General features: G+C 38.2%; 1 protein-coding gene across 6 annotated transcripts in view; it reads right to left on the bottom strand.

Moving 5' to 3' along the window:
• Nucleotides 1-17,083, bottom strand: part of CASK (calcium/calmodulin dependent serine protein kinase) — a 206,662-nt gene that overhangs the window by 155,786 nt on the left and 33,793 nt on the right. For 4 of the 6 annotated variants that reach the window (XM_021407408.1, XM_021407427.1, XM_021407449.1 and 1 more), the window contains exon 1: nt 5,803-5,903. The exons of the other annotated variants lie outside the window; for them this stretch is intronic. In XM_021407408.1, the coding sequence (XP_021263083.1) occupies nt 5,803-5,888 (86 nt within the window). In that variant the 5' untranslated portion in view covers nt 5,889-5,903. Of the gene's footprint in view, nt 1-5,802; nt 5,904-17,083 lie in introns of those variants that run through there. 6 annotated transcript variants of the gene reach the window in all.

The raw sequence follows: 17,083 nt of genomic DNA, 5'->3' as shown, positions 1-17,083 counted from the left end.
CTCTGTAAAACCAATAGCAAACAAAACCTCTCCCAGTGAATAGAGTACTCCTTTAAAAATGAGCTTCTGTGTAAGAATCTAAAGCTTTTCCCTTCTTAAGAAAGCTTAAGTACTAAGAACCTAAAACATGCAATACAAGTCTTCAAGTTATATTTGACCTTCATTCAACATTATAAATGGAAGATTCGTTTTTCCTGACAGGATTTATGTCAGCTTGTTGCATTAAGAAAGTGTAAGCGTACAGAGATAAAATCAAGTAAGAAAACCACAGGCACCCCAAATTTTTCTTTTTTTTTTTTCTCTCGTTTAAAGGGCTACACACTTGCTTAGCTAAGCAACAGACAATACTGCTTTGAACTAACATGGCGACGACTTTAAAATCAGCTGTACCCAAGTTAACAAATATGGGAAATAAAGCAAATTACAACCACAGTATCTCTTCCTCACTTCATTCATCCATGTCCATTTATAATATATACTTTTCCTTTAATTTCCACTTTGAATTAAGTGAACATCTTTTGAGAAGTAAGTATTTCCAAGAGTAATTAAATTTGCAGTTAGCCACTGTACCACTGTATCAGCTCATTTACATGTTGAACTACAGCCTGAAAGGGGGATCAGTGCGCTCTGTAAATAAGCACATTGCCTTAGAAGGCATCCACTTTTAGAAAGTCATCACCAGCCATGTTCCATAGACTTTTTTTTCTGAAAGGAAAAATTTAAATATTTCACTATTATGACAGTGGCACTGAGAACAATCAGGTTGAAGATCTGATACTTTGTTACAAAATTAGATATCTCAGTACAAATCACAAAACTGAGTTTCCAAATGTAAACATTTCTATCATAAGTTTGCATGACCAGTTGATATTTTAGAAAACAAGTCTGCGTTCAACTCAGACTTACAATAAAACGTGCAAAAGAACAAAGCACAAGACAGCAGTTCACTGAATCCTGGCTCAGTAGGAATACAGCTTCTAGAAGGTGCTCCCTAATATTAATTCAACAGAATTATAAAGAAAAAAGAATACATAAGAGTACCAAAGGTGTGGTTATAAAGTATGCAGGAACAAACAACAAATACAACCACAAGTCTCCATCATCCTCATGATCATTTTAATGAGACAATCTTTTAAACTCCTTAAAAAGTATTGAATCTTGTTGCTTACATAACATTTGAATATGACGCAGACTTTCTTTTCTAATGATTCTGTAAATCACAAACTGGAGAAAGTCTGCTGAGAGAAGCGGCAGGGTTAGAAATAGAGGTCTTCACAAAAACAGCGAAACTAAAGTCAATTAAAAACTTGGAAATGGTAAGCATTTTTGAAATAATAGTATTTAAGAACTTCAAGAATATTAGCTAAATGATAAACCATGATTTAGAAGAAATTATAATTAAAGCTTAACAATATTCAAACTCTGTCTACTTCAAAGGCTTAATAAAGCTTTAATTTATAGGGAATAATAACTTCAATGAAAATAAGTGTGAAGAATACTTCAGTACCTTGAAGTACTGCTATACTACATAGAAATACCTGAGTTGGGGTAGAGATCGTGGAGTGGGGAACACACTAAACGAGGCAGGCTCGGTGTAGCACAGTACAGGAGCTGATTAGATATGCAGAGCTAATTTGTAATTCTTTCTATTGTAGAGCTCAGTGCAACTCATCAGCAAAAGTGGCTGTTGGTATGGACCAGAAACCCAGTCACAGTCCTTCTGATGACCTACTACCCCACTAGCAGTGTTTACTTTGTTGCAGGGACATTAGAACCTTCATTTTCAGCCCTTTTGAAGCCTCATCTGACATGGAAATGGAGAAAATAGAAATTAAATTTAGAAACACTACCACACAATTATGTTCGGCACCAAAATGTTGGCACAGCCACCCCACAGAAGAAAGAAAGAGGCAGACAGTAGCAGCCTCCAGTATCTCCTCTGCCTTTTTATTAACCATTTATTTCTTTCTACAGGAAACTACAAAACTAGTACCTCCAGTGCTTGTGCAAGTGAAGCAATCCCCCAAGAACACCTTAGGGCATGCTTAGAATTTATGTAAAATAGCAAAAAAATATTTATTTACAATTTTAAGATTCATCTCTGAAATTCAGAAGCTTATTTACATGTTTTTGTTGCTATAAAAGCAAACTACTGGCAGAAAAGGATCTGTTTTGCTATCGTGCCTTTTTTCTATTGCCAACCTGCGAGGGGGATAACCTATCCTTAACAGACCTTTAGTTTGTATCACCAGAAAAAATGCTTGTGGCCTAAATTTTCTTTCTCAACAGGCAAAAAAAGAATTAATGTATCAGTCATTCTACATTTTGATATCTGAGGTACCTCTCTGTCTGTAAAATCTCTCAGGCATACATATAATGCAATCAAAATGATGTTGATGTGTAGCAATACATGTAACATATGTATAGTTTGAAATCAACTTGTTTTACAGTGACTGTCTGGGATGTTGAGGGGAATGAAAAGGAAGAACATAGATGTAAGATGCTCAGTAGAATGACTACCACTGTGAAGTGAAAGTTTTAGCACCAGACACAAATAACGTTGTTTGTGTGCAAGCAATTCAGAAAATACTTTGAAGCTCACAGAGAATACAGCAACCTTTATTTTCAGAATTCCACAGTTATCAGTAAATGCGGAATTATCCTTGTAAATTCTTCCTTATTTTACTTACAGAATCATAGAACAATTTAGGCTGGAAGGGACCTCTGAAGGAACGTGCTCAGTAAGTTTTGCCTGAACACCTACTTGCTGCTATCAAAAGCCATTCTACAATTTTCCTTTCTATTTTTTACTTTTTAAGCAGCAGAACCTACCTCACTCCCTGAAAACAACCATTTACAAATTATTTCTCAACTCAGCATATATACAAGTAAATTCTATTTCCAATAATTATTGTACATCATAATCAGTTTCATGGTCTTAAAAGAGTTGCTCTGAAAGCAACAGCTGCAGCTGTAGCCGCAATAGTTAGAGCAAATGCATTTTGTTAAGGCCTAGAAGTTTTTTGGAACATGATCAGACACTAGCTGCTGGGAAGCTTTGACATGGGCATGCCTGAACTGGAAAAGCCACATGATATGTACAGAAGATGGAAGGAGTTTTAGAGCAAAATTTCTGAACATAATTTCAAGTTCATGTTTGAATTATACTGAAGTATGATGACTGTTTTCAACAGAAGCAATAGTAAAACAGCTCTTGTGAGAGCTTGTGATCAGGTCTTCCTTTATATCCTATTTGTTAACTCATTAAAGGTCATTAGCAAGATAAAGGTCAAGACTTCAAGTAATTCCTAAATAGCCTTCTTAATGAGTTCAGGTTCTTGGCTCTACAGATTCCACTTTTACATTTCTCCCTTGATAATCTGTTTCCAAAGATTCACTAGTAATTTGTTTTTCCTGCAAAATTAGACACTGGACACTACTTGAGCTTTCCTAAAGCAGTGCGCTGTTTCAAAAGCTGTGCTGGCAGCCTCAGTCTTCAATAAAGGGACTGACTACATGTCCCACTGATGGCTTCTATGAAAGAACAAAATCAGAATTATTTCTAAGGAAGCTATGTACTAAGCACATGCAAACCGGGTATGAGATATTCTCTTAACTGAGATATGAGTGTTTCAGAAAATAGTGCTCTTTCTTTAACTGCTAGTGAGAAAGAAGAATGAAAATTGGTTTGTTACATTGAGATAAAAAAATCTAATTGCTGTGCTGGTAAAGAATTCCAGAAACATGATTCTTTCTCATTGCTCTCCATGGTTCACTGTAACTAACTTCCCACTACAAATATTGACTGCAATACAAAATTCCCCAGATTTTATTGTTAAGCTCTAAGCTTCAATAATCCTTCACAGAAAAATAGGAAACACCAGCAGATAAATCCTACCACCAATAACCCCACTAAACCATGTCTCTCAATGCTATATCTAAACGTTTCTTGAACACCTCCAGGGACAGTGACTCAACCACCTCCCTGGGAGTCCATTCTGAAAGAGTGGTCAGGTGCTGGAAAAGTAGAATTTCCTAACGTCCAGCCTAAATCTCCCCTGGTGCAACTTGAGGCCATTCCCCCTCATCCTGTCACTAGTTATAAGAGAGAAGAGGCTGACCCCTAGCTCACTACAGTCTCCCTTCAGGTAGTTATAGAGAGTGATAAGGTCACCTCTGAGCCTTCTTAGATTTTTAGGGGCCCCTATACATACATTAGTTATAACAAAACTGAGCTTACATACTGCTTTCTCTTCTCTTTCCCTCATCGAGTTTGCCATGCCTAACAAGATACACTTTTTTATAACACATTCTCTCATTTCAGAATCTCTTCCCTGCTGCATCCGATCCAGTTCTAATTTTTCTTAACAAAAGCAACTAGGACTGTAATATTCCAAATGAGGTCTTTGCAAAAGCTTGTACGTGGCATAAGATGCTTCCTTCTCTGCTGTAAATACTGTGCTTGGTATATTCTTCACTTGCTTTCCCCACATCTAAATCATATGGCCATTTAGTAAATATGAATTCTTGTCTTCAGTTGTTTGCAACCAATCAGCCCACAAGCTCCCAGCAACAGAGAAAGGTACAATTAACTTGTATGGACCACTACAGAAATAGTGGAGAATCTGGACAATTTTGATGGGAATAATCTCCTTTATATACTGCTGTTATGTATATGCAATAACAAATGACTTTCACAATGCATCATCTTTATATGGCATTATATGGGAAAGGCCCAGAAATTCTTCAACTGCCTCCCTCTTCCCCATTATCTGACTAAGAACAAAACTCCAACTAAACAATAGTCAAGTCTCAAACTTGAAAAAAATCAGTATGTGTAAATTTGAGGAAGACTCTCCACAAGCTTTTTATTTTGTTTTTTCTTTGACAACAGCAGATGAGTGGTCATTGCTAAGGATTTGACAAAGTTTGTAATTCAAAAGGGATTTTTTTGATGATCTTCTTGGAACTCACAAGTAGGTTCTTAGCTTTGATGTTACAATGCTCCATTATCAGGGATATTCCATTGCAAGACAAAAAACACCACCCAAACCTTCAAAGTAATGCCTGAAGATCTCAGAGGTAGTGGCCAAACAAAACATGTTTTTAAACCTACAGATACTAGAAATCACCTACAGAAGAATACCTAATCTAACCAGAAGTTATGAGAATACGCTCAAACTACTTAAAAAAAATTCCCCGTACAGTCTAACCATCACTTAAAAATGATAGCCTCAAAGCTAAAGCTGTGTGCATACCAACTCACAAGACCCTTTGGAACTTATAAATATTAGTTACTGACGTCAGTGAGAGAATGAGAAAGTTCTTTCATGTGACATTAATCAGTGGCAGGAAATTATCCTACGAATTTTAATCCATACAGAAATTTCTGTTGTTCTGCCCCTCCAGTTTGGCCCCTGAATTGCCAAACACGTTCATCTGTTAGGATGAATGTGTACTGAAAAGTATCCTGAAAAGAAAGTCTGTCTTGCATGTCTCAGAAGTATGCAGATTAGCTTTAAATTTCATAAGTTGTCATCAAGATCATATATGAAGTGAAGGAAAACATAAATATTTGAGGTTTTCTTTTAAACGCGTTGGAGGACTTCCAATATTTCAGAAATCTGATTTATGACTCAAATCACCAGTCTTTAGAGTGATTCATAACATTTTAAATTATGGAAGGATTAATGGGATTTATTAAGAACATTCAGCTGAATATTGGGAAAAAACTTCCTGGTTATGATATTTATAGAACATTGTTGAATTCTCTCTCCAGGGGAGAAATAAATGAATTCTTACCTCTTGAAATCCAAAGCTTTCAACAATGTACTGGAATGAAAAATCTGACACAGAAAAGATGAGAAAATGTAGTTTCCTTCTTCCATCTGGATTTGTTAGGTTTCTGAACAGTAGTTCTTAGTAAACTTATTTCTGTATATTTAGTGCATTTAAACTACTGTTAGAAGTCAGTTCCTTTTTTCCTCTTTTTGAAGTACAGATTGTATTTCAGCAGCCTAGACATAGCCACGAAAGTACAAGGGCTGCTCCAAAAGTAAAGTCTTCTACTTTATTATGTTGGCCCTCAACACCAGAGGTGGACGTTAGCTACACAGCAGCAGAGGTTGAACCTTCCCACATGTATCCCATTCCATTTTGTTGCCATGCAACAGATGGCAGCAAAGGGGCAATCTGACACAATGGCTGGAAGTGAGGATGAAGCAAAGATGTCAATGAATTTCTCCATGCTGATAAAATTGCACCCACTGACATTCATTGACTTTTGCTGAACGTTTCTGGGGACAAAACAGCGGATATGAGCACAGTGAGGCAGTGAGTGGTACATTTCAGCACTGGTGACAATGCAAAAGACAAGCCATTTTCTGGACAGCCATGCAGATTTTTTTTTTTTTTTTAAACAAGTGTGGCACGTAGGTTCTTGTTCATTGCTGGCAAAAAAATGCATAGTCTATGGTGGTGACTTGTAAAAAACACTTGCAGTCAAGAATTTTCTCTATCAAATAGTGTTATTGTTCTTTGTATCTGTTGTTGTTTCCATGGAAATAAATAGGAGGCATTACTTTCAGAGCAACCCAGGTATATTAGTCTATTCCAATTGTAGTGGTCCAACCAGCCTCTCTAAACTTGATTAAAGTTGCTTTTTAGTAGTTTGTTTAGAGCAGTCATCTTTTACTAACTTCAGAAAATAAAGATGTCTTGGACAAAGCCAAGACAGTTACAAGAAAAACCTTCAAAACCAAATAGGGCTATTCATCTTACTAAATATTTGGATGGTATATTGCTATATGAGTAGAAAAATACTACTGTTTTTTGTAAGTGTAAAAAATATCTGAGGTATTTCAACATGAGATACCAGTTTCCTATAAAACAATTTTTCACAAATTCTAAATGCGATTATCTTCATCTGCTAATTTCAATGTCACTCCTTAGCAGAATCTTGTCATTGAAAAGACTATACAACATATTTCATTAACTACAGCACAATTATTTCTATATTAGCTATAATCACCAGCAAGACAATTAATATGCCCACAACAAAATGTAATATGATCCTTTTTCTTTATGAAAAAAGTCTCAGGATTGTTTTTCTAGTTAATAAATACTTAACGGAACCGTTCATAACCTTCCAGAGGAAGCTAAATGTAAATGCATGATTTAAAAATCACATTTAATTTACTTCTTTTTTCATTACAAATAAAGGAAAAGTTGTCTGCATCAATTTCCAAGCCTGTTCGGAGACTCAGTTGTACTAACACTTAGACCAGCACTGATGTGATCGTCACAGGGATGTTAACAACGTGCCATCAGAGGACAAGATTTTTAGCACTACTTTTAAAAAACAAAGTATTCGTGGAACTGTGAAATTAGCAGGAATCAGAGCACTGTGTCCAATTCTGCGTAATCACCGAAGGTGCACACATAAAAAATCCCACACTCCTGCAAATGATTATTTGACCTTCGGGATGCTGCCAAGAATAAGAAATTGAATTCACTATCCAGGCCGGGAAGAGAGTCTGGCATTTCAACAGTTTTCAGCTGCCCTTCACTTATTTTTTTCAAGGATTGAACAGTGAAACAGGGCAGATAAGAAATAACTTGGGTCCATGAGTACATCTCAGTTTATTACCTATCATCACATCAGCAAGCAAGAAGTCTAAGAGTTCATTAAATTATGCCCTTCCAAATTCACACTGACCTTAAAGTCAATTCAACTGCAGTGGTCCATGCTTTGGACCACAGGATAAAAGTAATTCCCTACATTGCTATCCCAAAGCATCAAACCACTCCTGCAGTGATGGTCTTAAGGAAAATGATAATAAAACAAATATATAAACCCACTGATACTGGCAGAAGCCATAAAGAAAGGATTAGGAGACTGTTCAATAAGAAACTTGCTGCTGCCTCTTTGAAGGATTCCCAAAAGTCCAAGTTTAGTTTGCTAGGCTGCCACAAGCAATTGCTGTCACCAGAAGAGACTCAACAGTAGAAATGCAGCTTTCAGCTTTGTTCTAGGCAATATACAAGTGAAAGAGGAAGCATATATCTACACCAACTTCAGTCTTTTCAAAAAGCAATCAAAACCAGAAAATTTAACCAGTACTGTGGTTTGAATAACACAAACTGTCGGAGTTACGACAAATCCTCAGTATTCAAAAAATCAGGTTACACATTTGAACAATACTAGGATTCAAAACTGCCAATTGCTTTTGGACATGAACATGTGTTACAGAATCCTACCACAGCACTTTCCTATTCAGTGCAATGGGAAAAGGAAACCAAACGACCGTACTATTCTTTCTTCGTTTTTTCCTTCATGCTTCTCTAGTCAAAATAATTGAAAGAGAGAAAAGTAAGAAAAGTACTGTATATCACAGAGAATACATAAGGCATACTCAACCACAGAAAGCATCTTCATTTTGGCAGGGTTTTCAAATAAAAGCCCTACTTGTGAAGATATAAAATATTAAATTCCTGACGCTCAATACGTTGGGTGGAATGTGTACAAGTGAAAATAAAAAACCACCAAAACCAAACTCCAAAGCCTTAATGAAAGCTTATGACTGTATGTACTCCCCTCAAAAACCATTCTAGGAGTTTTAAGTCATTCTGAGTAAAGGATTGTGCCATTAAATCCTTGCTGCCAGCTTCAGTTGGCTTTTTAGAAACACTGAATCCTCTTTGAGTATTAAGGACTGTTATAAGAGGCAGGATCCAGCCAAGCAGAGCAAAAGCCAAGGGAAAGAAGGGAAACAAGGTTTTGAAGTGTTTTCAAATTATCATAATTTGTTTTTTTCACTATTTACAAGTAATCTTACTTTGACATGGAGTAACCGTTGCCCTAATCCAGGCATCTCTCCCAGCTCCACCTATCCCCCTGTCCTGTGCCATCATGGCGGCAGCTCTACCCCACTGAGGGGCCAGGCCTGGCCCTGGGCGCACTCCTGTTTCTCAGCAACAACTAAACATCGGTGTGCTATTCACTGATGCCCCAGCTGAAACCAAGACAACAAACCCCACTCATTTAAAAGCTGATACTACATTTGAAAATGATCAGAAGTATATATATTGACAATGAAATTGCTGATCACAATTTAATTCATCTTGTGCAAGTCATACCTCAGCAAAATCTTCACTCATGGATCTTAGTTTGCTGAAAGTCAGAAAAGTGCTCCTGACTACAAAGCACCTCAAAATTTGGCTTCACTGAACAGGAAAGAAAAAAAAAAAAAGAGCACAACTGACCTTGACAGTTCCTGTCACTGCATCAACTGGTAAAACCTCTTCCCTTAGTTTTCCTACTTTCTTTATTCTTTTCACCCACTAGCCAAATCTAAGGATTAGTAACAACAGAAGAACAAGTAAAAAGAAAGTTTTAAAAGACTCCAATAAAACTGCAAGTTCAATGTGTTACTGATATTTACCATGTCCCTGGCAACTACTGCTGGGTGATTTTCATGACTGTCTTTGGTACAAGAAAAATTCTGTTTCTACAAACTACAAGCTAAACAGCAATACAATGAGCCTATTCTTTTTTTGCGAAGTCTATATTCATGAATTGTATTAAAAAAGAATTTATTGTATTTTAGCTGAGTAGATCTGGATTCTTGATTAGAATGTAAGTCCCCTCTCTTGTGATTCCCTGTCCATCTTACCCATCTACTGAGAAAGGTTTAGCTGCAGATCACAATCTAACCAAAGACAATCCTACACGAGTATTTTCATATTTTGTTGTGCATCAGATATTTATCTATGAATACCACGTACTGAATTTAAGTTAAAAAAATAAATTCCTCTTTAGAGACTGGAAATGAAACTGCAGAATACATATTGAACACAGACTACTTTCAACAGCTGACAGTTATTTAAGTCTATAGGCAAGACTTAAAAAATAATAATTACCTGAGTACGGGATTCTCACTTCTGAAAGTCTTTCAGAAAAGATGTGTCAAAGACTGGAAAAAATCAGTTCTTATGTTGCTATGCCTACCTATTCATACCAGCACACTACAGGTATGCAATAACAACTTGGTTTTCATGTTTCCTCTTTCCAGGCAAACCCTTGGAAGAAATCTGCAAGGGGACATTGCTCTTCCATCTCTTGATCCTTCATAAGGAGCAAGAGTGAAATACAGAGCTATTTAAGTTTGTTATCTAATGACATTATACAGCAGAATCCACATAATTTGTTGTATACCTCTTAAAAAAGAACATTTTTAAAACATCATCATAAGATGACTGAATTATGTTCCCAATTGCTCTGCTGAGACCAAATAAGATGACTCTGTGGTGAGAGAACAGTAGTTTTTGGAGTTCCCCATTCAGAATTTCACCAGCAGAGAAAAAGCTAGCTCTTGTGCTAGGACTACACTAGGAGAAGAAGTATGAATAACACAAGTTTAGCAATGAAGAGAGACTACCAGTGGATGGTACTCTCTCGTCTCCGAACTTGTCTCAGAACTTTCTACTCTTATACATTTTGGAAATGTCATGCTGAAAGCTATGAAAACAGCTGTCTATTCAGCAACAGATTACAATCTGCTCAAACCTACTCAATATTAGGAGAACTTCATAGCAAACTCTTACAATTCTTGTCCTCTGTATGGTCTTGAAGGTTGACAGAACTCTTAACAGTTCTGTTATTCACCTTACAGCACACAAAATCACTATATGCTCTAGAAAGCTGTAGACAGAGTTCCTTCAGTAATTGACCATTACCTTATTAATGGAGGCACTCACTATATGCAACAGCTACAGTTTTAGAAAATTTTTCCGCATATATTCCACGTACTTGCAACAAAATCAAAAAGTTCTTCACATAAACTAAACACTCAAAAAAGTGTCACAGGCTATCGACTTCGAGTTCCTGGAAATACACTGTTTTCAGATTTCAAGCTGATTCCTTGTCTTAAACATGGCATCTATCTTTGTATCTTAAGATTAACATAGTCCACACCCACGTCATTAACAATTACAAATGTGACTGGATGACAAAGATAAATAGTCTACAAAAGTCAATGCAAAGCACAAAAATCATGCAGACCCTGAATCTTTCAAGACTGGTTGCTTTCCCACTAACTTTCCTTCCCAAGAGCAACTAGACAGAAGGCTGTACATTGGACAGGATATAGCAGGAGCTGTTATATACACCTGTCAAAAAGGTCTTGGTGGTACTGGTGGATGGCAAGCTGGACATGAGCCAGCAATGTGCCCTCACTGTCCAGAAACCAACTGCATCCTGGGCTGCATCCAAAGAAGTGTGGCCAGCAGGGCGAGGGAGGTAATCCTGACCCTCTACTCTGTGCTGGTGAGACCTCACCTGGAGTACTGCATCCAGATGGGGAGTCCTCAGTACAGGGGAGACGTGGACCTGATGGAGCATGTCCAGAGGAGGGCCACAAAAATGATCCAAGGGAGGGAACAGCTATCCTACGAGGACAGGCTGAGACAGCTGGGGCTGTTCAGCACAGAGAAGAGAAGGCTCCGGGGAGATCTGAGAGCAGCCTTTCAATCAATGTCTAAAGGGGAGCTATAAGAAGGTAGGGCACAGATTCTTTAGCAGGGTCTGTGGTGATAGGACAAAGGGGAAATGGTTTCAAAGCAGAACAGGGGAGATTTTAGACTGGATATAAGGAAGAAGTTTTTTTTTTTTTTATTACAACACAGATGGTGAGGCACTGGCACAGGTTGCCCATAGAGGTGGTAGCTGCCCTGTCAGTGGAGTCATTCAAGGTCAGGCTGGACAGGGCTCTGAGCAACCTGATGTAGCTGTAGGTGTCCCTGTTCATTGCAAGGAGTCGGACTAGATGGCCTTTAAGGGTCCCTTACAACTCAAAAGATTCTGTGATTCTACTGCTAGCTGTTAGAGGCATCTAGAACTCTTCTACAACTGTTCTTCCAAACACAGAATAGGCCATTTAAAAATCAACTGCTGAGCATACTGAATCTATGCCTATACATTAGTTTTGAGAGCCCTTCAACTCATTCCCAAAGGACAAGGGTATCTCCTCAAGGCAGAAACAAGTTGAGAGATTAAGGCTGGCCATGGGAACCAAATTTTCTAGCACATGACTGTTCTCCTCCATCAGCTGTCTCTGACTAGTGTATTTTGTTCACAGCTCTGTAAGCAACAGGGTTAAAAAACCCTAAAACTGACAAAGCTGCAAATCTCCACAGTTCAAACAATTATCATCAAGTTCAAACAAGATTAACACTTCCACTTCCTCTCTGGAGGATGTCAGTCAGCTCTTTGTTGCTTCTGGTGCTTTAAGATAGAAGTACTAAACCAGTTTACCAATGAGAAGTTTATTTTTGTACATGAGATTTTCGTAAAAAGACATTCTGGGTAAGTTCCATGTTCAGCATGTATCTGCAGCTTTTAGCACCTCCTTGCCTCTACAACTATCTCCCTTCCAGTACTGACATGTAGCTCTTTGCAAGCACTGCTGATAATTAGTCAACATAGCTTAAATATTAATAAAACAATTTACAGGCAGAGCATATTTAGCCAATTAGCTATCCAGAAATTATAACAAAAAGGTTATTTCTGAATGTTATTAGCAGACCTGATAATGTAATACTTATGCATGATTTGGTATTGTGATATTTAAGAAGTCTAAAAATACATTGTATTTATTTTTCTCTTTTTTTTTTTTACACGTTACAGTTCAAACTACTTCTTCATACCTAAACAGAGCACAACAAATACTTCCATTTTATTTGAAAGCATATTTCCTGCCCTCACTGCATCACATAATGAGCAAATGAACACAATATGAACTGTTACGTAGAACTAAGAACACCCCCTCCAAAAGAGTAAATATTTAAATACATGCCTTACAACCATTTAAATGCAATTTAAGTGCTATAGTGGGTCAAAACCAAATAATACCAATGAAAAACACTCTCTCTATATATATATTATTACATGAATCTGCACAAGCAGACAGCTTTCTATGCTAGACAAGTATGCATCTCAGCATCTCATACACAGATTATTTTGGCTATGACTCCTTCCTATGCTCTACTGCACCTTCTGAAATTCTCAAGAGCAGAGAAGTTGGGAGATTCCAAAAGTGACTCTAGCTGCCACCCAGACTACAGCTTCATGGTTTCTTTATGCTAAACCATTATACAGGTATTCATCAAACAACAGAACTCCGTACTTCCAGGCATGCATTGCTCTCAGGTGCTTTACATTAGCACTGGTAGTGTATGATCTCAGCAGAGAGAGGGGGGGTAAGAAATGTATCCAGCAAAAACAAAAAAGCGTGTAACAAAGCACTGTCCTTAAATTTGAGAGTTAATTTTCACTACTGGTCAGTGGAAGAAGCAACTATTTCAGAAGCAGTTCTTACTTAAATAAACTTAAAGATAAAAAAAAAAAGCATAACTTCACTGCTTGTCCACATTAAAGGACAAAAGATTCTGATAACAAAAGTAGGTCTAAACAAAACATCTGAATAATTTCATTTACAAAACAAGTCTGGCTTTTCGTGTATTTCACAGACTCACAGAATGGCTGAGGTTGAAGGGGACCTCTAGAGGTCATCTGTTCCAACCCCCTGCTCAAGCAGAGACACCAAGGGGAGGCTGACCAGGACCAGGTCCAGGTCCAGATGGCTTTTAAAGATCTCCAAGGAGAGAGCCTCCATTGTGTCAGTGTTCAGCCACCCTCAAGAAGGTTAAAAAAGGAAAAAAAGAAAAAAGAAAAAAAAGCACTTCCTTACACTCAGAGGGAACCTCCTGCGTTCTAGCTTGTACCCACTGCCTCTTTTCTGGGCACTATGTGTCACTGACGAGTGCCTCCATGCTTTTTGTACCATACCTTCAAGTATTTACAGACACTGATGAGATCCCCCATAAATCTTACCTTCTCTGGCTGAGAAGTCCCAGCTCTCACTTTTCCTCAAAGGAGAGAGGCACCACTCCCACCATCACCTTTGCGGCCCTCTGCTGGACTCTCTCAAGCAGCTCCACGTCTCTCTTGTACTGGAGCACATAGAACTGGATCCATCCAGGGATGCCCTCACAACTACCCTCTGGACCAAACTGTTTAGACAGTTTTCAGTCCACCTCCCTGCTTGCTCATCCAGCCTGTACTTCCTTAGCTTGTCTATGATGATCTCATGGGAGATGATGTCAAAAGCTTTACTGAAGTCTAAGCGGAGAAACAATATCCACAGCTCTCTCCCTCATCTATCTGGCCAGTCATTTCATCTTACAGTTGTATCAGGGTGGTCAAGCGTTACTTCCACTTGGTGAATCCATGCTGTCTGCTCCCGATTTTCTTCGCATTCATGGAAACGGATTCCAGGATTGCTGTGACATCAGCCACCTCCCTCAGCACTTGTGGGTGGACCCCTTCAGGGCCAATGGACTTAGGTACGTCCAGTTTCTTTAAGCACTCCCTGATCTGAACTACTATTTTAACTTAAATTCTTCATTATCTAAATTTACGTACCAAAATGTCTGAACTAAGTGAAATTCTGTACATACTGAAGGTTAAACTGACTGCAAGTTCTTATTTAATTCAGATCAATTTCCAATCAGTTACGTAACGTCACACTGTCCTCTCAAAAATTAAAGGAAATTGGCAGGAAAAAAAAAAAAGACTAGTAACATTACAATGTATGTAGGTCACTCCGAAAGTAATGCTTCCTTTTTAATTTGTGGAAACTACAACAAATATAAAGAGCACAATACCACTGACAGAGCAAATTCTCTGCTACAGAACAGTTTTTTAAAATAGTCACTACCATTAGCTATGCATTTTTGCCAGTGATGAACATGAGCTTGCATGCTGTGCTCATAACAATCTGCATGGCCTTCAGGAACATGGCAAACCCGCACCAGCGGAGGTGACCCACTGTTGCTATCACCACTCCTGAAACGCACTACCCACTGCCTCACTGTGCTCACATCCACTGCTTGGTCTCCATAAGCGTTCAGTGGGCATAAATTAATGACAGTGAGTGTCATTTTTTTCCTCATGAAGGAATTCAGTGACACGCCTTTTCTTCATACATACTTCCATGTCAGACGCCATTTTGTCAGAGTGCCCCTCTGCTGCCATCTGTCACACAGCAACGACATGGAACAGGATACTGGCGGGAAGGTTCAACCTCTTCTGCCATACCACCAACATCTGCCTCTGATGTTGTGGACCAACATAATAAGGTAGGAGGCATTACGTTCAGAGCATCCCTTGTAGGTAGCATGCAATACACAGTACATTAAACTACAGTTTTTCATTCTGCTATTGCAGGGCAAGCCAACTATATATTATGTCTTCACATTTGTGTTTGTAATCAGGTTTATCTGGGTCTCAACACATCTCAGCCATCACAAACCAAAAGCTGTTCTCCCATGTACTGGAGTGCCTTCAACATTATCTGTCATCCTGGCACAATCCAGCTGCATGCACACACAAAGGAGCACAGAACAGCTTCCCCAGAGAAAGCTACTGTCCTGATCAAGTTTTCCAGATGCTAGCTTCCCAGGTAAAAGTTACTGTATTTCTGTTTGCCAAGATGGACTTAGAGGTAAGCAGAACAGAATTCTTTCTGAATGTGTAGTTTGGCTAGCACACAAGGGAGCACTGAGCTATGTCAACTCTAAAATCCCAGGAAAAGGAGAGTTTATTTGAAAATTTTTGATTAACATTAGTAGAAGTGGACCAAGGTGTTTATGTAGAAGTGGCCAGTTTCTGAATTCTCGGATGTCACTTTCATTCCCAGATACGTGCACCAGAATGTTGAACCAAAAGTACAAGACACTGCATCTGAGCCAATAAATATCACTAGAGCCACTTGTAATATCCCTGGGATGGGCTGTCTGCACCAGCATTTACCAGGGCCAAAAAAAAAACCTATCCTAACTGTCAGATCTAGCCTTCAGCATACTAATTATATATCCTGGTGTACTTTTAAAAGTTGCCTGAAGATTCCTCACTTTCATCAACACTCTACACTTTAGGAGTCAGCAGCAGCTAACCTACAGAGCCCTGCACAGCCTATAAACCCGACCCACAGTAATAGAAAGAATCTGGAGTGCAGCTGCATTGCCTCCAAGTAAGCTTGCTACATGTTGAACTCTACCACCTCAGCCCTAAACAAACACACTCCACACAGAATTTAACTTCAGTAATAAAACAAACTCTAGTAATGCAAGATAACACACAGATTTGTCTTGACTTTTCCAATTTGATGTACAACTAAAATATGATGAGGTTTCAATGAGTCCAAGCTAACCAAGTCCAACCCATGTGCTTTCCCTATCAGGAAACCAGAGCTACAGTAAAGGTAATAGTGGTAGAAGCTGTCTATCCTTGCCCCTGCTTAGATGCTTAAATGCTAGCATTCAGGTAACTAAAGCAATAAAACTACTACCCAGCACCACAACCTACATACTTTATTACCACCGCAATCATGTGCTCTAAAATGTTTCAGTAAATCAATCTTTATTGATAGTTTCATATCATAGATATCCAAAAAGAAAAGAAAGACAACTCAAGGGATAAAATTATTTGTCAAATTCAATAGGAGAAGTTGAACATTCTGCAACATCTCCACTGTCAAAAAATCCTTTCAAATTAGGTACCTAAGTCTACATTAGCAAGAGGCAGAGTGCAATTGGAATAGAATGGCAGAGTGGAAGAGTATTGAGGACCTAGATCTTCACATTACAAATGTCTTTAGAAGTTTTGCACTGAACTAGCTCTAGTTTGGTCCCATGGACTAAACACCCATTAAGCAAGTTGTTGGAGGGCATTATGCGCCGCTTCAGAGCCCACTTTTCAGTTTACAGATTAGTTTCATTCAAAAAAGAAATCAGTTCTCACACTCCAAGATCACTCTACCATATAAAATGCATCAAAGCACATTACAGTTGGATAGTAGGAGATTAAATCAGAAGAGCACTCATGATCTCAAAACAATACAGACACTCATATTGTAGGTCTCCTGATTAAAAGAAATGTAAAAAGTCTAATCATCTCTAAAAATCACATTGGAAATATGGCAAAATACATAATCATTTAAACAACTTACACTACAAATAGAGA

The sequence above is a fragment of the Numida meleagris genome, chromosome 1 (assembly GCF_002078875.1).
Source record: "Numida meleagris isolate 19003 breed g44 Domestic line chromosome 1, NumMel1.0, whole genome shotgun sequence".
Taxonomy (NCBI): Eukaryota; Metazoa; Chordata; class Aves; order Galliformes; family Numididae; genus Numida; species Numida meleagris.
Note: the sequence above shows the minus strand (reverse complement) of the source record. Positions and strands in the feature narration are given on the sequence as shown.